General features: G+C 45.4%; 1 protein-coding gene across 7 annotated transcripts in view; it reads left to right on the forward strand.

Moving 5' to 3' along the window:
• LOC140724770 (lethal(3)malignant brain tumor-like protein 4) overlaps nucleotides 1–22,769 on the forward strand; it is a 403,124-nt gene that overhangs the window by 206,391 nt on the left and 173,964 nt on the right. For all 7 annotated transcript variants that reach the window (XM_073039328.1, XM_073039363.1, XM_073039353.1 and 4 more), the window contains 2 exons: nucleotides 11,187–11,301; nucleotides 15,221–15,323. In XM_073039328.1, the coding sequence (XP_072895429.1) occupies nucleotides 11,187–11,301; nucleotides 15,221–15,323 (218 nt within the window). The remainder of the gene's footprint in view (nucleotides 1–11,186; nucleotides 11,302–15,220; nucleotides 15,324–22,769) is intronic.

Raw genomic sequence — 22,769 nt, forward strand, 5'->3', positions numbered from 1 at the left:
AGTACAGGAGATGGGATGTTATGTTAAAGTTTATAAGAGATTGGTGAGACCTAATTTGGAGTACTGTGTGTAGTTTTGGTCACCTATGTATAGGAAGGTTGAAAGAATACAGAATAAACTTATAAGGATGTTGCCAGCTCAGGGGGACTTGAGCTATCAAGAAAGATTGAATAGGTTAGGACTGTATTCTTCAGAAGATTGAGAGGAGATTTGATAGAGGTATACAAAATTATGACTGATATTGATAAGGTAAACGCAAGCAGGCTTTTACCACTGAGGGTGGGTGGGACCGCAACCAGAGGTTAAGGGTGAAAGGTGAGAGGTTTAAAGGGAACATGAGGGGAAATGTCTGCACTCAGAGGGTCGCGAGTGTGTGGAACGAGCTGGCAGCACAAGTAGTGCATGCAAGCTTGATTTAAGTGTTTAAGAGAAGTTTGGATAGGTATATGGATATTAGGGGTATGTAGGGCTGTGGTCCCAGTGCAGATTGATGGGAGTAGGCAGCTAAATGGTTTCAGCATGGACTAGATGGGCTGAAGGGCCTTTTTCTGTGCTGTACTTCTGTATGACTTATTAAGAATAAAAGCAGTGCTTGCATACATAACACATTTCAAAAGATATACCTTCAGTTGCTTTACAATAAAATACTTTGGGATATCCTGACATTATGGAAGGCACTAAATAAATTGCGTGTTATAAGCTACTTAATACTTGTACTCATTTTGCCTTATGTTTGTTGTTTGTGCTGGTTTAATGTTTCTGAGCATTGCCTGTAAGGAGCTTGCATGTTTTCTCCTTGACCACGTAGGTTTCCTTCAGGGGCTCTGGTTTCCTCCCACAGTCCAAAGACATACCAATTAGCCATTGTGAATTGTCCCATGATTAGGCTAGGACTAAATCGGGGAATTGCTCGGTGGCATGGCTCAAAGGGCCAGAAGGACCTATTCCACGCTACACTCCAATAAGTAATAAAATGGAGAGGAAATTCACTTTGTAAAGTGAACTGAACAAGATTTACCACTTTGGATTGCATGACTAGCAGCAGATGTTCTGCTGTTGTAGGACTTATCATTCTCCTTTATACTTCAGTGGCTTTCCTCCGAGCATTGATTGCAGCTTCTGTTTGGCTGAACCTTTTCCAAAAGTCATTATCGTGAGCAAGAGTAACACACACACAAAGTACAGAAGGAACTCAACAGGTCAGGAAGCAACTATGCAGTGAAATAAAGAGTCTGGAAAAGAAGGGGGAAGAGGCCAGAATAAGAAGGTGGGGGAGGGGAAGGTGTATAACTGACAGATGATAGGTGGAGCCAGCTGAGTGGAGGAGGGGGAATGAAGTGAGAAGCATGGAGGTGATAGGTGGAAAAGATAAAGCACTGAAGAAGAAGGAATCTGATAGGAGAGGAGAGTGGGCCATTACCTTACAGCTTGTACTCCTTTCCCTCCCTCCCAACCTTCTTATTCTGGCTCCTTTCCCCTTCCTTTCCAGTCCTGATGAAGAGTCTCAGCCCAAAGGGTCAGCTCTGTATTCCTGACCAGCTGAGTTCCTCCAGCACTCTGGATTTCCAGCATCTGTGGAATCTCTTGTGTTTGGTCATGAACAAGATCCTCCCACGTTAGAGTTTGCTGTTAAACTCTTTCAAGGAATGATTTGATGAATTCTACAAAACACTTACTGTGGCCTCTCTGAGAATGTATTTCCTCCTTTTGTTCACTTTAGAAGACCTCTCTCTGGCAATTACTCATCTGTCATCTTGTAATGCAGCCTGGCCACTTCTTCAGTTATCTCATCAAAATTGTGTCGTTCCTGGGAATACTTGCCTGTGAGAGAAATTCAGTGTCAGGTGCTTTATTCTGCAATCAACTCTTCTTCATCTTCCAGAGAGAACTATGTGAACGTCAAGTGCTCAGAAGATGGGAGAGAGATATAGAAAGTCATTGTTTCAGTTCAGTGACCTTCTATTGGAACTGAGAAAACTTAGAAATGAAATGTTTTCAGTGGCAGAGAATGAGATGGAGCAGGATAACTTATGGAAATGTCCCGTGATTAGTTGGAGATAAAGAAGCAACAACACAAGTGGCAGTAAATGAAAATGAGAGGCAAATAAATGAGAGGAAATTTAAAAAGATGCTGGTGCTATGTGATACAATTAAAACTATAATGTTTCAATGCTCAATTTTAGGACAGTCAGATAAAATTGCTGCAAACTACTTTAATCTAAATCAAGGAGTGCAAATGAACTTCTTTGCACTTAATTAAATTTGCCAAGCTTTGCCTTGCTGGAGCGTAAAATTGAGAATTGCTCTGTGATTCTATCTGCTGACATTTAATAACTGGCTGTTTGAGCATTAAGTGTTTTAACAAGTATATTATTTTGCTGCTCCTGTAGAATTTAGTCAATGTGAAACAGCAATTTCATCAGTTCTCCTCCCATTAAAGATTAAATCATTGAAACAAAGTTTGAGGAAGTCTGTACATGGTTATAATAATTTTGATATATGGCTGGCTTAATCAACAAAACATCCAATGATTAACAAACAGCAGAGTGAGCTGTGACTGAGTACGTCTGTAGGGACATGCACAGTTAGGTAAATTTCTGTCAAGCACAATGTGTTGAAAGAGCTGGCTTCTCCAGCTCATTTGCCATTCCATCCTCTTCCTACACCGGTTTTTCCCTGCTTTGAGTATCTTCTGCTTAATCCCCAATTCGTCCTCAATTCTAAGAGAAATCCACAACAGAACAAACATTCCTGGGAGCACCTATGGAAAAGAGTAAACAGTCGACGTTTCAGGTTGAGGCCCTTCATCAAGACTGGAAAAAAGATATGTGAAGTCAGAATAAGGTAGTGGGGGGAGGGGAGGAAGAAGTACAAGGTAGTACGTGATTGGAGGAACTGGGAGAGGGCAACGGTGAAGTAAGGAACTGGGAAGTCAATTGGTGAAAGAGATGCAGGGCTGGAGAGGGGAATCTGATAGGAGAGGATAGAAGGCCATGGAAGAAAGGGAAGTGGGAGGAGCACCAGAGGGCAGTGATGGACAGGTAAGAAGATAAGGTGAGAGAGGGAAATGGGAGTGGAGAATGATGAAGGAAAGGGGGGGGCAATTACTAGAAGTTTGAGAAATTGATGTTCATGCCATCAGGTTGGAGGCTACCCAGGTCAACATAAAGTGTTGCTCCTCCGTCCTGAGTGTGTCCTCATCGCGACAGTAGAGGAGGCCATGGACCAACATGTCGGAATGGGAATGGGAAGTAGAGTTGAAATGGGTGGCCACTAGGAGATCCCACTTTTTCTGGTGGAAATGGGTAGGGCTTGATGGTGCAGGGAAGTGTTTGTGCGGAAGTTTTTGAAATATACCCTCACCCTCCAGAATGACAGCTCTGCAATCAGGTTAGCATTGCTCATTGGGTTGCATATTTCCAGAATAAATAATGCCTGTACAAACTCATATATCGAGCTGGCATCTAACATGTTTTACCCATTCTCCCAATTTGCTGACACCACCATTTTGGAACTGACGTGGGCACTTGTTATTTATGAAAGCAGTGAGGCTGATTACTCCCCTTCCTCTTCTAACCATTGTACTGTCAACTTTAACTGTCTCAGAGGTTAACTTCTCATCCAAGTCAAGGAGATTGGTAAAGCAAATTTTCCATTGTCCTTGCCATTGTCAATAGCTGTTTAGTCACTTATTATACAGTACTGAGTTTTAGGGACATATACAGCTAAAGTGCCTAAGACTTCTGCACAGTACTGTATATTGGTTAAAATAGGAAAGTGTTTGAAAACTAGAAATAAGAGTACTTAGCTTTGGATTAGCTCAGTTCTATTAAGTAATTTGGTAACTGAAAGGACATAATATACAGTACTGTGCAAAAGGATGAGACTCTCGAGCTATATATAGGTGCCTAAGACTTTTGCACAATGCTGTAGCTCTGAAACTTCTTACTGCCCGTTACGCTGCTGGCATTTAGGGCAGCAATGAAGGTCCTCCATCTCTGGTGGTGTGCAGGGCTTCCTTCATCGTGTCAGTAGCTTGGTCTCAGATTTCACCCTGGTGGGTCTGTGCACACAGATGTAGAATGATTCTTCATTGCTTTCTCCATAACAATTTTTTTCACTGGTCAGGGTTGTTAGCCCTGAGCTGAACACCTGAACCTGGAGGACCGGTGGACCACTCTTAGTCTGGCCTCTACCCTTTGAACTGTTTAGCTTGGGCAACCCTACCAAGAGGCAAAGCATAAAGCCCTGACTCCAGCCGGCATAGCTCTCCGGGTCATTGAGGCATGCAAGCCTCCAAACCCAACGACAAAGTTGTGGTCCTCTTGGAAGAGTTCTAAAATTTACTTACTTATTAATTTTAAAGTCTGTGACTTGAGCAAATTCAAGATATGTGCCCAATTCCTTGCATTTCACCATCTGTGATAAACGTTCTATTTTTTATTGTGTTACGCAGGTTGAAGTGTTGTGATGGAATGAATAGAAAGATCGGTAGACAACCCAGGCAGAGTAATGTAAAGTGAAAGGTTTGAGGAAATGACAACACTCATTTTATGTGATCATAAGTTGATTGGACATCACTTGTCTATGATGACCTCTGACTGGACACATGCTGACATACGTTTTCAAAAACATAAGGTATCCCCAGACTTAGACTAAATAAGAGATACAGCTTTATTATTTTAGTCTTTTTTGCCTCAAAAAGATGGTGTCCATCACTAAGGACACACCTCCCCACCACGCAGGACATGCCCTCTTTTCATTGTTATGTTCAGGTAGCAGGTACAGAAGCCTGAAGGCACACACACTCAACGACTCAGGAAAGCTTCTTCGCCTTTGCCATCCGATTTCTGAGTGGACATTGAACCCGTGGACACTACCTCACTACCTTTTAACTTCTGTTTTTTGTTGCACTGTGTATACACAATCTTACTGTAATTCATTTTGTTTTCCTTTTTCTCTATACTATCATGTACTGCTGCCACAAAGTTAACAAATTTCAGAACATATGCCGGTGATATTAAACCTAATTCTGATTTTGATTTGTGGAATTCTTTATTAATGATGATCTCTCATTAAGTGTGTCAATTAAATTGCCAAATTTAACATAGCTAGGTTACAATAATTTGTCCTGAAACTACTTTTGCCTTAGATGGCGTGTGTGTGTGTGTGTGTGTGTGTGTTTGTATATGTATATATATTTATCTAAACTCTGTCAACAAATGAATAAGTTTGATAGATTGATTGAGATACAGTGTGGAGTAGGCCTTTCTGGCCAATGGAGCCATTCTACACAGCATCCCACCAATTAGGTTCGCAGCAATCCCAGCCTAATCATGGGATACATCACAATGATTACTTAACCTACCAACTGGTATAGGTCCTTGGTTTGTGGGAGGAAAACGGATGAAACACAGGGAAAACATACAAACTCCTTACAGGCAGCATCAGAAATTGAACCAAGCTCACCTGTACTGTAATCCTTTGTGATAACAACTACACTACCTCAGCATGGTGGTGGCATCCGTCGGTCTCGAGAGACCATGGATCTGCGCCTGGAGTTTCCAGGGTGCAGGCCTGGGCAGGGTTGTCTGGGAGACCGGCAGTTGCCCAAGCTGCAGGCCTTCCCCTCTCCACGCCACCGATGTTGTCCAAGGGAAGGGTACTAGGACCCATGCAGCTTGGCACCGGTGACGTCGCAGAGCAATGTGTTGTTAAGTGCCTTGCTCAAGGACACAAACACACTGCCTCAGCTGAGGCTCGAACCAGTGACCTTCAGGTTACTAGTCTGATGCCTTGCCCACTAGGCCACGCGCCAGCACCCCAGCATATTGTGTAAAGTAACTGCAAAACTGGCGATTTGAATATTACAAACTGAAGCCAGGAGTTGTGTTTTATAGATGAAAGGAAGAGTAAATTGGATGCTTCAAAGCATGCTTCTCACCCCAAACCACGACTCACTGAGCATAGCAGATTATTCAGATTGTAGTTGAAGTGTGTTATATAATTGCTTTATATAGATGAAGATTTCCAGTGTAATGCAGTAGTTGTGTTCAACAATTCTTTCTTCTCACTTGCTGAATCCAAATAATAAATCTACTTCATTTAGATTCTAACAAATCTATTAATTTCTTCCCAGCTATTTTTCTCAAAGAATGCAAGCCAAACAAAAACAATCAGCAGAGAAAAATAAAATTGGGGCCATAAGGTTTTCAAAGGCTCTGATGGTTTCACAGTCAGGTGGAATTGGCAGAACCCCTGCAAAATGATGGTTGTATAGAATGATCACAGTTTCCTTGTGTTTCTTACTTGCCCTCGAGCCATATGTCAGTGGCACACAGCAGCAGGCACAAAAGTGCTGGGAGTTGCTGCCCAGGTACCTGAGGCAGCAATCAATGAATTGATGGTGTAAGGTACACATAAGTGAGGTTCTTACATTTGGCAGACGTACACGTGCATAGCCCACAACATTATATAATCTCATCGGGTGCTCTCGCTGTGGCCTACTCCACACCGGTGAGATTTCACCAAGCACCTGCACTCTACCAGTGACGTTTCGATCTCCTGGTTGCCAGCCATTTTAATTCTCGGCCCCATTCACACACTGACGTGGCTGGCCTTGGCCTCCTCCACTGCCAGGGTGAGGGGAAATGCAAACTAAAGGGACAATGCCTCATACTCTGCCTGCATTGTCAATCACCCAGCGGCATTCAATTAAGCATTGAATTGTTCTACTTCTGGTGGCTGCTCCCTCTCTGTTCATCTCTCGTTCCTTCTGAGCTACCTGCTCTCTATTGCCGTGCCTCTGTCGGCTCTTACATCCCATCCATCTGCACAATGCTCACACTCTCCTCCCATCTGTTCCCATGAGCTCTCCTCTCCCCCACTACTCCCACCTGCTGTCCCCTCCCCCACTACACCCAACCCCCCCTCCCCTCCCCCACTACTCTCACCCCCCTCCCCTCCCCCACTACACCCAACCCCCCTCCCCTCCCCCACTACACCCAACCCCCCTCCCCTCCCCCACTACTCTCACCCCCCTCCCCTCCCCCACTACACCCAACCCACCCTCCCCTCCCCCACTACTCCCACCTGCTGTCCCCTCCCCCACTACACCCAACCCACCCTCCCCTCCCCCACTACTCCCACCTGCTGTCCCCTCCCAGCACAGCTCCCACCCGCTGTCCCCTCCCCACTACACCCAACCCCCCTCCCCTCCCCCACTACTCTCACCCCCCTCCCCTCCCCCACTACACCCAGCCCCCCCTCCCCTCCCCACTACACCCAACCCCCCCTCCCCTCCCCCACTACACCCACCCACTCTCCCCTCCCCCACTACACCCAACCCCCTCCCCTCCCCCACTACACCCACCCGCTCTCCCCTCCCCCACTACACCCAACCCCCCCTCCCCTCCCCCACTACACCCAACCCCCCTCCCCTCCCCCACTACACCCACCCGCTCTCCCCTCCCCCACTACACCCAACCCCCCCTCCCCTCCCCCACTACACCCAACCCCCCTCCCCTCCCCCACTACACCCACCCGCTCTCCCCTCCCCCACTACACCCAACCCCCCCTCCCCTCCCCCACTACACCCAACCCCCCCCTCCCCTCCCCACTACACCCACCCACTCTCCCCTCCCCCACTACACCCAACCCCCCTCCCCTCCCCACTACACCCACCCACTCTCCCCTTCCCCCACTACACCCAACCCCTGCCCCTCCCCCACTACACCCAACCCCCTCCCTTCCCCCACTACACCCACCCGCTCTCCCCTCCCCCACTACACCCAACCCCCCCTCCCCTCCCCACTACACCCAACTCCCCCACTACACCCAACCCCCCTCCCCTCCCCCACTACACCCACCCGCTCTCCCCTCCCCCACTACACCCAACCCCCCCCTCCCCTCCTCCACTACACCCAACCCCCCTCCCCTCCCCCACTACTCCCACCTGCTCTCCCCTCCCCCACTACACCCAACCCCCCCTCCACTACACCCAACCCCCCCTCCCCTCCCCCACTACACCCAACCCCCCTCCCCTCCCCACTACACCCAACCCCCCTCCCCTCCCCCACTACACCCAACCCCCCCTCCCCTCCCCCACTACACCCAACCCCCCCTCCCCTCCCCACTACACCCAGCCCCCCTCCCCTCCCCCACTACTCCCACCCGCTCTCCCCTCCCCCACTACTCCCATCCATGCTCCCCTCCCCCACTACTCCCACCCGCTGTCCCCTCCCCACTACACCCAACCCCCCCTCCCCTCCCCCACTACACCCACCCCCCCTCCCCTCCCCCACTACACCCAACCCCCCCTCCCCTCCCCACTACACCCAACCCCCCTCCCCTCCCCCACTACTCCCACCCGCTGTCCCCTCCCCACTACACCCAACCCCCCCTCCCCTCCCCCACTACACCCACCCGCTCTCCCCTCCCCCACTACACCCAGCCCCCCCTCCCCTCCCCACTACACCCAACCCCCCCCCCACTACACCCAACCCCCCCTCCCCTCCCCACTACACCCAACCCCCCTCTCCCCTCCCCCACTACTCCCACCCCGCTGTCCCCTCCCCACTACACCCAACCCCCCTCTCCCCTCCCCCACTACTCCCACCCGCTGTCCCCTCCCCACTACACCCAACCCCCCCCTCTCCCCTCCCCCACTACTCCCACCCGCTGTCCCCTCCCCACTACACCCAACCCCCCTCTCCCCTCCCCCACTACTCCCACCCGCTGTCCCCTCCCCACTACACCCAACCCCCCTCTCCCCTCCCCCACTACTCCCACCCGCTGTTCCCTCCCCACTACACCCAACCCCCCTCTCCCCTCCCCCACTACTCCCACCCGCTGTCCCCTCCCCACTACACCCAACCCCCCTCTCCCCTCCCCCACTACTCCCACCCGCTGTCCCCTCCCGGCACAGCTCTCACCCGGTCTCCCCTCCCCACTACACCCAACCCCCCCCTCCCCTCCCCCACTACATCCCACCCGTGCTCCCCTCCCCCACTACTCCCACCCGCTCTCCCCTCCCCCACTACATCCCACCAGTGCTCCCCTCCCCCACTACACCCACCCGCTCTCCCCTCCCCCACTACACCCACCCGCTCTCCCCTCCCCCCACTACATCCCACCAGTGCTCCCCTCCCCCACTACACCCACCCGCTCTTCCCTCTGCCACTACACCCACCCGTGTTCCCCTTCCCTCCCTTTATTCCATGCTCCATCTTCCTCTCCAACCTTGTCACTTCATCCACCTATCACCTCTGAATTTCTATTGCTATTAACACATACAAAATGCTGGAGGAACTCAGCAGGTCGGGCTACATTTACAGAAAGGAAAAAACAGTCGATGTTTCGGGCTGAGACCCTTCACCAGGACTGAAAAGGAAGGGAGAAGAAGCCAGAATAAGAAAGTGGTTGGGGGATTCGGAGTGCAATCTGGAAGGTGATAGGTGAAGGAAGGTGGGTGGGCGAGGGAGGAAGGATGAATTCAGAAATTGGGAGGTGATAGGTGGAAAAGGTAAAGACCTGAAGAAGAAAGAAGCTGATAGGAGAAGCGAGTGGACCACAGGATAAAGGGAAGGATGAGGGGCACCAGGGGAGGCAGTAAGGAAGGTGAGAAGAGGTAAGAGGAGAACCAGAGTAGGGAATGGAAGAACGGGTGGGGAAAAATTACCGGAAGTTATAGAACTTGATCTGAAGTGGAGAATGTTAGCATTTTCAAGTTCCTAGGTGTCAAGATCTCCGAGGATCTCCCAACATATTGATGCAGCTACAAAGAAGACAAAACAGCAGTTTAAAGAGATTTGGTTTGTCATCTAAAACACTCAAAAACGTCTACAGATGTCCCTTGGAGAGCATTCTGACAGACTGCATCAGTCTGGTGTTGGGGGGGCAGGGGCTACTGCACAGGATCCACAGAAAGTTGTAAAGTTAGTCAGCTCCATCTTGGGTACTAGCCTCCATATTATCCAAGACATCTTCAAGGAATGGTGCCTCAGAAAAGCAATTAAGAACTCCAATCACCCAGGACATGCCTTCTCATTGGTAGGAGGTACAGAAGCCTGAAGGCAGAATCAGCAATTCAGGAACAGCTCCTTTCCCTCTGCCATCCGATTCCTAAATGGACGTTGAACCCATGAACACTATCACACTTTTTAAAATTATTTCAGTTTTTGCACTATTTTTAATTTAACTGTTTAATATACATATATATATACTTACTGTAATTGACTAATCATGTATTACCACTAAGTTAACAAATTTCACGTATTAAATCTGATTCTGAAGTTCATGCCATCAGGTTGAAGCAAATGTGTGTGTTGCAATACATTGGCACTACATCATGCCATGATGTGTTTCAGCCGCAATAAATTAAATTGTCATTATTTTCAACAGCTATTTATTCACTAAGTTATAAGAAACTTAAAAACTTTTACACTTCCACTGTAAGTGTTTTGAAAAGTATAATTTGGTCCCCCTCAGGTTATGAACACCCAAGCTGAGGATACTCCATAGCAATGAACAAGCATTTGGAGGACCGGCAGGGTGGATAGGATTGGGTGTGCTGGTGGCTGGATGGGAACAAAGCATTTCTCCATGCCTTCTCTCCCCGATCCCCCCACCCTGGCCGAGCCACACCTGGGACAAGCTGAGTAGTCTTCTTCCCTCACTCGCTAAGTCACTTGAGTTTGGACGATGGCCACTGTACCCATGCCTATTAGTTCACACATCTCAGCTAGTTTTGTGATGCCTTCCCACACATTTCCGATTTACAAGCAAAGTTCAAACTAAATTTTATTATAAAAGTACATAAATGTCACTATATACAGCCCTGAGATTAATTTTTCTGTGGGCATACTCAGCAAATCTATAGAATAGTAACTATAACAGGATCAATGAAAGATCAACCAGAGTGCAGAAGACAACAAACTGTGCAAATGCAAATATAAATAGATAGCAATAAATAATGGGAACATGAGATAACGAGTCTTTAAAAGCGAGATCATTGTTTGTGGGGACATTGCAATGATGGGGCAGGTGAGTTTATTCAAGAGCCTGATGGTTGAGGGGTAGTAACTGTTCTTGAACCAGATCAGATTCCAAACATTTCTCAGCAATGGAACCTTGCTGTGCCCTGGGGCAGTCTATAAAATAAAATACTGCATTTATTTATGTTTCAGATTCACTTTGATGGATGGAGTCATCATTATGATTACTGGCTTGATGCAGATCATCCTGATCTCCACCCTGCTGGATGGTGTGCCAAGACCAATCACCCGCTGCAACCACCCCTTAGTAAGAGAAATTTAAAACTCTCTTTGGATTACCTTCGTATATAAAATACCCTTTGTCTTGTATTATGCAAATAATACAGTTTACTGTCTAGTCAAATAAGTCTTAACATTTAGTTTGGTATCTCATCAAATGGTATAACATCACCATGCCATTTTGCATGAATCAGTCATGCAATATCTTCCCACAAGTCCTTTCATGGAAATTGGTCATTTAACGTCTTGGTTTTACAGAAATGAGAATTTGAACAGATCAGGTGCCTCTCTTCCTTCATGCACCAGAGTTAAAAGCTAGAAGTACACCAGGGTATCTGCATTGACCAGGAATAGATTTTCAGCTGTCAGTAATCAGCGTGAGAATAGTCTCCAAAGGATCGTGACGATCATTAAATCCTCGCAGGACACCTTTTAGTCCTTTGGTGATGCTGCCTGCATGATTTGCAAATCTGTTGATGTCAGCTTGGTTAAGAATTGCATTGTACTGCTCTCAGCCTTCACGTGGATTTCAGTGTTACGAGTGATTCTTTCATGATCCAGCGTGTTGTTTGTTAGTGATCCTGCAGCTTCCACTTTCCGCTGACTGCTCTGCAGTAAGTTGAATTCCTCTGAAATGTTTGTGCAGGGATATCCCACCCATTTGCCACATATTCTGGGGAGGGACATTCACAATTTACATTAGTCTCTGATGTTATTCCAGCCGCATTTGCTTCAATGATTATATGAAGATCAAACTCTGTCAACCTGAAAACTTTTACCTTCCATTACACTCTTTCAGTGTTTTATAGATTATGTCTGGTCCCCTGCAGGTAGGAATTTATTGCTCACCAAGGGTAGTGGAGCTATGTGATTTAAAGATTTCTTTTAACGTTAGCTGCTCTGTCGCAGATAAACTGCTAGGTTGAGGACCTGGGACTTTCCAACCTTATCGTTAAAATCTCAGTAATGGTGCATTAGTCTGCTCAATTTCATAAGCTTTTTGTAATTTTTCTTTGATTTTAAGTAATAATTCAGTTATTCCTCTAAACATTTTGTCTTCATATCCAATAACCATTCTACTTCACATTATATATTATCTCTTTTTTTAGTCTTCCTGCTGTCAATCTTTACTTTTGCTTTCTACTTCCTCCTTCATCTGCACTTTAAAATTTGTGTAACTTTTCCCTGTTCTGATGAGAGATCCTTGACATAAAATATAAAATCTGTTTCTCTTTGACCTGACATCTTCATCTACTTCTGTCTTTTACTTCAGATTTCCAGCGTCTGCCTTTTTTCTTTTTATTATAAATTATGAAAAAGAAATCAAAATTTAGCAATTGTTCTGACACTTGCAGAAGTAACTTCAGTTTTTTATATATATTTCCTTTTCATGTTTCTATTTGGTCCATTGAATCTATGTTGGCTCACAGAGTAATACCATAGTTCCATTTACAGTATTTGCATAGCCTCCACCTCCCTATCTCTCTCCCTCTGTCTCCTCCCTCCCTCTATCCATCTCCCTCTCCTATCTATCTCCCTCTCTCCCTCTCTATCCCTCTATCCATCTCCTTCTCGCCATCACCCTCCCGCCATCTCCCCCTTCTCCCTCCCTCTATCCATACCCCTCCTGCCATCCCATCCCTCTATCTCCCACTCCCCAACTGTCTCCCTCCCTCCCTGACTCTCCCTCTCTGCCTCTCTCGCTCCCTCTGATCCCCTTCCCTACCTCCTGCTATTTATCTCTCCCTCTACCCATCTCTCAACCCTGTCTCCCCCTCTACCTCCCCCTTTACCTCTCCCCTCTATCTCCCCCATCTATCTCTCCCTCTGTCTCCCTTTATCACCTTCCCTCTCTCTATCCCTCCTTTCTTCTATCTCCCTCCTTCCCTTCTATTTCCCTTCCTCTCACCTCTCTTCCTTCTCCCTCCCACCCCTCCCACTTCCTCCAACTCCCTCCAACTTGCTCGCACTCCCTCCTTTCCCAACTCCTCCCAATGCCTCCCTCCTGCTCCCTCCCCCTCTCTATCCCTCCCTCCCCGCTTTATCCCTCTCAAGCCCTCTACCCCACCTATCTGTCTTTATCTGTCTCTATCTCCCTCCCTCTCCCATGGCCTTGCCCATTTTCCTGCCTTATTTTTATACCAGCCATCTTGACAAGGGACAATTTACAGTCACAAGCTAACCAGCATATCTCTAATTGTGGGAGGAAACTGGAACACCCAGTGTGTCACAGGAGAATGTGCAAGCTGCACACACGGAGTCCCAGAGGCATACTCAGACCCATGTCACTGGGACTGTGCGGCTGCACCTGCTGGAACCCTTTTCTCAGCTACGTTTCAGTTTGCAAGCTTGAAATTCTGATGCTGCATTGGTCAGCGCCTTCCATTTTATGATGCCTTTAGGAAACTATTGCAATATCTGATGTTAACAAAATTGGAATCAATCAACAATATTGAGCTTGTGATCTAAAAATCTTAAACTGCTTACTCTTTCAAAATTCCAAATAAATTTATTATCAAAGAACATATATGTCACCATATACAATACTGAGATTCACTTTCTTTTCTTCCTCTACAAGGAACACGATCAAATCGATGAAAGACCTCATCCAACAGGAGAGACAGACAGCCAATATGCCAAAAAAAGAGCCAGACATGCAAATACAAAAAGAAAGAGAATGCTTAATAATAATAATAATAAATAAATAAGCAATAAATAGCGAGAACATGAGATAGAGTTTTTGAAAATTAGTCCATGGCTTGTGGGAACAGTTCAGTGATGAGTCAAGTGAAGTTATCCCTGTGGTTCAAGAGGCTATGGTTGAAGGGTTCCTGAACCTGGAAGCGAGGGTCCTGAGACTTCTGTATCACCCTCCTGATAGCAGCAGTGAAAAGAGAGTATGAACTGAATGGCGGGCATGCTTGACGATGGATGCTGCTTTCCAGCGACAGCGCTCTGTGTAAATGTGCTCAATGGTGGGTAGGGCTTTACCTGGGTTGTATCCACTACTTGTTAGCTTTTTCATGCAAGGACATCGGTGTTTCCATGCCAGGCCGTGATGTAACCAGTCGATATACTCTCCATCACACGTCTATAGCAGTTGATCAGAGTTTTAGACGACATTCTGAACTTTCACAAGCTTCTAATAAAGTTGTCACACTGCCGTGCTTTCTTTGTAATGGCACTTAACATGCTGAACACAGGACAGATCCTATGAAATGAGAACACTGAGGAATTTAAAGTTGCTGACTCTCTCCACCTCTGATCCCCCAAAGAGGACTGGCTCTGGGACCTCCCATTTCCTCCTCCTGAAGTCAATAATCAGCTCCTTGATCTTGCTGACATTGAGCGAGAGGTTGTTGTTGTGGCACCACTCAGCCAGATTTTCAATTCCATGCTATTCGTCACCACCTTTGATTCGGCCATTGACAGTAGTGTCATTGGCAAACTTAAATACGGCATTGGAGCTGTGCTTAGTCTCACAGTCATGAGTGTAAAGTGAGGTGAGCAGGATGTTAAGCACACTGCCTTGTGGTGCACCTGTGCTGTAGGAGATTGTGAAGGAGAAGTTGCTATTTTGAACTAACTGGGGTCTGCAAGTGAGGAACTCAAAGATCCAGTTGCACGAGAAGGTATTGAGGTCTAGGACTTGGAGTTTATTAATTCGATTTGACCGATGATAGTATTAAATACTGTGCTGTAATCAATAAAGAACATCCTGATGTATGCATCATTGCTGTCCAGATATTCCAGGATTGAATGAGGAACCAATGAAGTGGCTTCTGTTGTGATGGTGGGCAAACAAGCAGGAGTTGATACGTTCTATCACCGGTTTCTCAAAGCACTTTATCACAGTGGATGTAAATGTTACTGGATGACAGTCATTGAGGCAGGTTGCCAATGTTCTTCAAACGTTAGAAATTTGTTTGTTTTTTTTTTAATTTCAGATTCACAAGGCTTTGTTGCAGCTCCAACTCCAGGAGGATGTCCGACACCTGGATGCATCGGTGTGGGGCACATCAAAGGTGCTCGATACACGGGTCATCACAGGTGAGTGATACATTTCTGCCGCTTTTAAAGATTCAAGATTGTTTGTTGTCATCCTTGGTGCACGAGTGTAAAGAAGAACTGCAGATCAGATGCAGCATAAAAACACACTCAGCGTAAAGAATGCAATAAACAAAGACCCCACAAAAATATAGGTACGAAAGCAATCCTATAAAGCACAATGTAGAGTAACTTGTACTGTAACATAGATTGATTATATGTACATAAAATGATTCTGCTTACTTACTGCCTGTTAAACCGCCAGTGTTTAGGGCAACAATGACGGTCCTCCACCTCTGTCTGTATAGAAGGATTCTTCATTGCTGATTCATAACAATTGCTTTTTGACCAATCAGGGTTGTTAGTCCTGATCCGAACCCCTGAATCAGGAGGACTGGTAGACCACTCTTCGTCTGGCCTCTACCCTTTGACCTATTTGGCATGGATGACCCTACCAAGAGATAAAACACAAGCCCCTGGCTCCAGCCAACATAGCTCTCTGGGCCATTGAGGCACGTGAGCCTCCAAACCTTCCGACAAGGTTATAGTCCTCTTGGAGGAAAGTGATGCTAGGATATGTGTATTTAGTAGTGGTGGGTGGGTTAATAATGGTAGGTTTTGATCAGGCTGATGGCTTGCGAGAAGTAACTGTTTTTGAGTACAGTAGTCCTGGCGTGGATGCTGTGTAGCCTCTTCCCTGATGGGTGTGGGACAAGCAGTCCCTGAGCAGGGTGTGTGGGATCCTTCATGATATTGCTTCCGGCATAGTGAGCATTTTGGATGTTTCTTGGTGTTAACAAAATAGTGGACAAGGCAGTATATGCCTTAAGTAGTCAGGATCATCATTGTGATAGCTATAAACCACGTAAAGCCATTTGCTGTGTCTAATCCCAATTTCTTAATCTTTGTAAATCAAACTGGAATATCCTGCAGTTTCCATATTCTTGTGTTTTCAGCTGTGTACAGGCCCAGCTGCAAATTGTCTCAGTGGGAATGCAGTACTACTCTCCAACTTGGACGTTTTTCCAACTTTAACAAACCATTGCTCATTTTTTTTGCGAGAATTGAAATCTTTCTTAATCTTTATTCTGGATGAAGAACAGCACAGCGCAGCACATGCTCTTTGACCCGCAGTGTGCTGCTGATCAGTACAACCCTGCGCACAATGTCCGAGCCATGTCAGGGACCTACTCCATTGGAGTGGTGCTGTGGGCTAAGATAATAAGGTGTGAGAGGAGCAGGGATGGTTTGGGCCAGGCACTGGGAGCTCAAGTGCTTGGGAACAGTAGCTGGGGAGATAGCAAGAGCAGGAGGTGGTAGGGCAGTACAACTGGAATGGAGCCTACAGATAATGGAAGCGACTGTCAGGAGCCACTAGGAGTGATGTTCTGCTGGAACAGAAGCTCCTGGTAGTCCTCTCTCTCTTTCTGCTTGCAGACTCAGTCTACCCACAGAGTGGAAATAATATCTGAGGGAGGCAAGCCAAGCCAGAGGAAGGGATAGAGGTTGGTTTCTGGGAATATTAGAACGAGATGACAGGAGCAGGAAGTAAAACATCAGTAATAACGGGCAACAGATGCCAAACCTTTAGCATTGGGGAAATTGCAATCTATCTTAAGAAGATAGAATAGTGCATTCCCTTCAGCCCATGATGTTATGCCAGCCTTTTAAACTACTCTAAGATCAATTTATCATTTCCTTCCTCTATAACCCTCTATTTTTCTATCATCCACTTGCCTCTCTTAAATGTATCTTAAGAGTTTCTTAAATGTATCCAACTCTACCACCACCCCTCACAGGGTGTTCCACACACCCCCCACTCTCTATGTAAAGAACTTCCCTCTGACATGACCTCGTACTTTCCTCCAATCACCTTAAAATTATAACTTCTGTATTAGCCATTTCTGCCCTGGGAAAAAGAGTGGCTAGCATGAGACTATCTTTGCCTCTTACCACCTTGTACACCTCTGTCAAATCACCTCCTACCCTCCGTCGCTCAAAGGGAAAATCCCTAGCTCAATTAACCTATCTTCATAAGACGTGTTCTCTAGTCCTGGCAGTATCCTGGCAATGCAAAACAAATTTTGAGGAGTCAGAGCTATCATTGTGCATATAAGGCAAATGGACTAAACGACTGTAAAGCTAGATGGATCTAGACAAGTCTGAGATGGGTGAAAAGCACGTGAAGGTAAACTGGCAAGGAAATGGTAGATTTGCATCCAAATTTAATATTTCACAGAGAGCATGCCAAAATGTGCTTATCACACGATGCACATTGATTATTTTCAGGCCAACTGAACAATGGAGGCTGGATGTTAATTTTACCGAACAGTATTTGACTGTGTGACACAAACTGTTAGTAGAAAAGCACGCAAGTCAAAGAATGCCTACCTTTGTTTCAAAATACAATTGATACTGTTTCTTCAGTGGATTGCAGTGTTCATCGCAATAGTCACTGCTACTATTCCAACCTAGTTATTGCTGTGCATGGTGTTACAAGTATTAGTACATTTACTGTGATGTTGGTGATTGGCTTAAACTTACGTTTCCACATCTTGCCCAGGCCATTGACTTTGAATCTGAGCATTGTACGGAGTGGGGAGGGCTCTGTCAGAAGACAAGGGCAGGATATTTGAGTACCAGAACCTTGCACTCAACACCAGTAAGAATGAGAAATTGGTTGTGGACTTCAGGAAGGGGAAGTCTAAGGCAACACACACCGGTCCTCATCGAGGGATCTGCAGTGAAAAGCGTAAGCAGTTTCAAGTTCCTGGGTATCTGCATCTCTGAGAATCCATCCTGGACTCAACATGTTAATGCAGTTACAAAGAAGGCATGAAAGTGGCAATATTTCATTCGGAGTTTGAGGAGAATTGGAATGTCATCAAAGATGCTCTCAAATTTTTTACAGAATTCAGCACGTTGCTATGTGGAGAGCATGCTAACTGGTTGCAATACTGTCTGGTGGGGAGGACTGGAAAAAGCTGCAAAAAGTTGTACACTCAGCCAGTTTCATCATGGGTACTCACCTCCCCAGCATCGAGGACACCTTTAAAAGTTGATGCCTTCCAAAAATGGTATCCATCATTGAGGACCACCATCACCCAGGACGCAAGACCATAAGACATAGGAGCAGACTTAGGCCATTCAGCCCATCGAGACTGCTCCGGCATTCCATCATGGTTGATTTATTACCCTTCTCAACTGCAATCTCTCACCTTTTTTCTGCAGCCTTTGACACCCTGATTAATCAAGAACCTATCGACCTCTATCTTAAATATACTGAATGAATTGGCCTGAACAGCCTTCCATGGCTTTGAATTCCACAGATTCATCATCCTCCAGCTAAAGAAATTTTTCCTCATCTCTGTTCTAAATGGATGCCCCTCAATTCTGGTCCTAGACTTCCCCACCATAGGAAACATCCATTCCACGTCCACTCTATCCGGACCTTTCAATGTTCATTATGTTGTAATGAATGTTAACATTCCTTACCAACAACTCAACCTGCAAGTTAACCTTCAGGGAATCCTGCACGAGGACTCCCAAGTCCTTCTGCATCTCTGATTTTTTAATTTTCTCCCCATTTAGAAAATAGTCCAAGCCTTTGTTCCTTCTGCTGTAGTGCATAACTATGCATTTCCCTACATTATATTCCATCTGCCAGTTCTTTGCCCATTCCCCCAATCTTTCTCCGTCCTGCAGGCACTCTGCTTCCTCAGCTCTAACTGCCTTCCACCTGTCTTTGTGTTATCGGCAAAGTTGACCACAAAGTCATCAAATCCTTCATCCAAATGTTGACATAAAATGTGAAAAGAAGTGGTCTTAACAGCAGCCAATCAGAAATGTCCTTCTTTATTCCCATTCTTTGCTTCCTAACAGTCAGCCAATCTTCTATCCATGCTAGTCCCTTTCCTGTAATACCATGGGCTCTTGTTTTGTCACATAGCCTCTTGTGCAGCACCTTGTCAAAAACCTACTGAAAATCCAAATAAACAACATCCCTTGACTCTCCTTTGTATATTCTGCCTGTTACTTCCTTAAAGAATTTCAATAGATTTGTCAGCAAGAGTTCCTCTTTAGAAAACCATGCTGATTTTGGCCTATTTTATCATGTGCCTCCAAGTACTCCAAAACCTCATCCTTAATAATAGATCCAACATCTTTCCAACCATTGAAGCCAGACTAACTAGCTTCAGACTAACTTTGCCGTGGGCAAAGTACTGGAGAGTTTAACATCGGTAGCTGAGCGAAGGGCGCTGAGTAGGCTACGGTCAATTATGGAAAACCCTGAACATCCTCTACATAGCACCATCCAGAGACAGAGAAGCAGTTTCAGCGACAGGTTACTGTCGATGCAATGCTCCTCAGACAGGATGAAGAGGTCAATACTCCCCAATGCCATTAGGCTTTACAATTCAACTGCCAGGACTTAAGAACTTTTTTTTTTAAAGCTATTATTAATGCTTTTTGAGTTAGTGATTTAGATGCATATCATATTATTACTGAGTTAAGTATTGTATGTACAACAAATGTATGGGACATTGGAAAAAATGTTGAATTTCCCCATGGGGATGAATAAAGTATCTATCTATCTATCTATCTATCTATAATGTTATATCATCTACTTCCCTCCCTTCTTATGAGCGGAGAGACATCTGCAATTTTACAGTCCTCAGGAACCATTCCAATCTGGTGTTTCTTGAAAGATCATTAATAATGCCTCCACCATCTCTTCGGCTACCTCTTTCAGAATCCGAGGGTGTGGTCCAGGTGACTTAGCTACCTCAACCTTTTCAGCTTCCCAAGCACCTTCTCCTTAGTAGGAACAAAGGCACTTAATTCTGCCTCCTTGAATTTCTGGCATTCTGCTAGTGTCTTCCTCACTGAAGACTGATGCCAAGTGCTTTTTAAGGTCCTCTGTCATTTATTTGTCTCCCATTGCTACCTCTCCAGTGTCATTTCCAATGGTCTGATATCCACTCTCATCTCTCTTTAATCCCTGAACATCTATTTATAGTTCGTCTTTTCTCTCATTATGGCCTTTTTAGTTGTCTAAGTCATTGGTTTAAAATTTTTTTTTGCTAGATTAAAGCCTTACCTTCTTGCATTTATGCTGTCTTTGACTTCCCTTGTCACCTATCATGGTGTCATCCTCCCTTTAGAATACTTAATCTTTGGGACTTATCTTTTCTGTGCCTTCCAAATTGCTCCCAGTAGTTCCTATCTGTCACCTCTTCATTCTCCTGTAGTTATCGGGGAGATTAGAGGTCTCCCAAATTTCCCACATCTCACACAGGGAATATACTACTACCTCCGGATCCATTTTCAGCACAGAAGCTATGTACTAACAGAGAAAATCAACTTACTAGAAATTTGCTTAGAACCTCCACCTCTGCTTGCCCAAGCCTGTTGAGTTAAAGCTGGGCCACCGTTAACACTGGTCCACTCACGCAATAGCTGCTCTGTTTACACCTCCTTTATTGTCCTGTGCTGATTTCAGCGCACCAAAAGAAAGCTGAAGGTTGCTAAACTTAGAGCTCAGTGGATTGAGCAGCATCTGTGGATGGAAAGGAATTAAGTTCAGTGAGACTGTCTCTCGCTGGTCCACCACTGTGATCTCTTCTACTCTCTGACTCTTCACACATCACTCACCAGCTTGTACTCTTTCCCCTCCCTCCACCTTAAATATACTTTGTGTCATGAATGACCTCTTGTGCTCATTTCAGCCCATCGAAAGAAAGCTGAAAGTTCCAGAACTCTCTTTAAACTTCACCGATGAACGACCTCTCGTGCTGATTGAAGGCCTCACCTCTTCTTGTTGTTACCATCAAGGAAGAAGTACAGGAGCCTGGAGGCACACGCTTGATGTTTCAGAAACAGCTTCTTCCTCTCCACCATCAAATTTCTGAGTGGACAATCAACATGAACACTACGTCACTTTTTCCCCTCTCTTTTTGCACTACTGTACTTATTTAATTTAATTTTTTAATATATACTCATTGTAATTTATGATTTTATTATTATAGATTGCAATATACTGCTGCTGCAAAACAACAAATTTCACAACATATGATTGTGATATTAAATCTGATTCTGTTTCTGGCTGCTTGTTACCACCTCACTGATAATCAAGTTGTATCTCACGTTAATCACTCAAGAGGTGCAATATTTCAGAATCAGGATCAGGTGTAATATCACCGGCATATGTCATGAAATTTGTTGTTTCCACGGGTTTTGAAATTTAGTGGTGCAGCTATGAGCTAGTCTGACTTACTGAAACCCAGCAGTGAAAACGAGTGAGTGAGTGAGTGTGCAAGGCCAATTTTCTGCTAAGGTCAAAAGTGACCAAGCTGGAAACGAATCCAAAAAAAAATGTTGCCAAAAAACAGAAATGGTCCACCCACGTAGAGACACCATGGCCAAGAAAGTTCACAAGTGCATCTATTTCTCTTCAGGCTGAAGAAATTTACCACGTTCCCATCAACCCTTAGCAGTTGTTATTGATGCCCCGCAGAAAACACCCTGTCCGAATGCATCACAATTGGTATGCCAACTGTTCAACGTGTGAGCACTCGAAAATGCACTGAGTTGTGGAGACAGCTCAGCACATCACAGAAACCAGTCTCCCCTCTGTGGACTCTGTCTATACTTCTCACTACCTCAGTGAAGCAGCCAGCTTAATCAAAGGCTCCACACACCCTGGACATTATCTTTCCTCCCCTCTTCCATCAGGCAGAAAATAAAAAAAGCCTAAAATCACATACCGTCAGGCTCAGGGACTGCTGTTCTAAGACTATTAAATGGTTCCCTAGTATGATGAGACGGACTCTTGACCTCATAATCTACCTTGTTATGAGCTTGCAACTTCTGCACTGCACTTCCTCTGTAGCCGTTACACTTCATTCTACATTGTTATTGTTTTCCTTGTTCTTGCTCAAGAAACTGTGAAATTATCTAATCTGTATGACAACCTGCCAGAGAAGCTTTCTACTGTTTCTTGGTGCATGTGACAATAATAATCCCATTTCATTTCTGTTCCCATTATCTTACATGTGGCCATACGTTGTAGAGGCACTTGCAGTCATCAGCTGAGAAAAAACTTGTGTCAAATGCCGAGATGTGTTGCAAAATAGCTCTTGTTTTCCTGCTTTGCACAGTCTCCTGCGACAAGGACAAGAACAGAGTTCTTATAATATCACATATTTCTCAATGGATGCTGTGCATTTGGTGGGGTGACTGCCAGGTAAAGCTTTAAATTGGATTTGAGGGAGATTGGCAATGGTGGATGCACAGGAAGAGTGGAGGTTGCAAGATAGGTGGGTGGATGTACATTTTCTTTTAATAAGGAAGAAATTAGAGCTTTGGTAGTGGGCAAGTGATTGGAATCACATCTAAGGGACAGCATAATAATACTGATGTAATTTATTCATAGTCAATCTGCACAGA

The sequence above is a fragment of the Hemitrygon akajei genome, chromosome 1 (genome assembly GCF_048418815.1).
Source record: "Hemitrygon akajei chromosome 1, sHemAka1.3, whole genome shotgun sequence".
In the NCBI taxonomy this organism is placed as follows: domain Eukaryota; kingdom Metazoa; phylum Chordata; class Chondrichthyes; order Myliobatiformes; family Dasyatidae; genus Hemitrygon; species Hemitrygon akajei.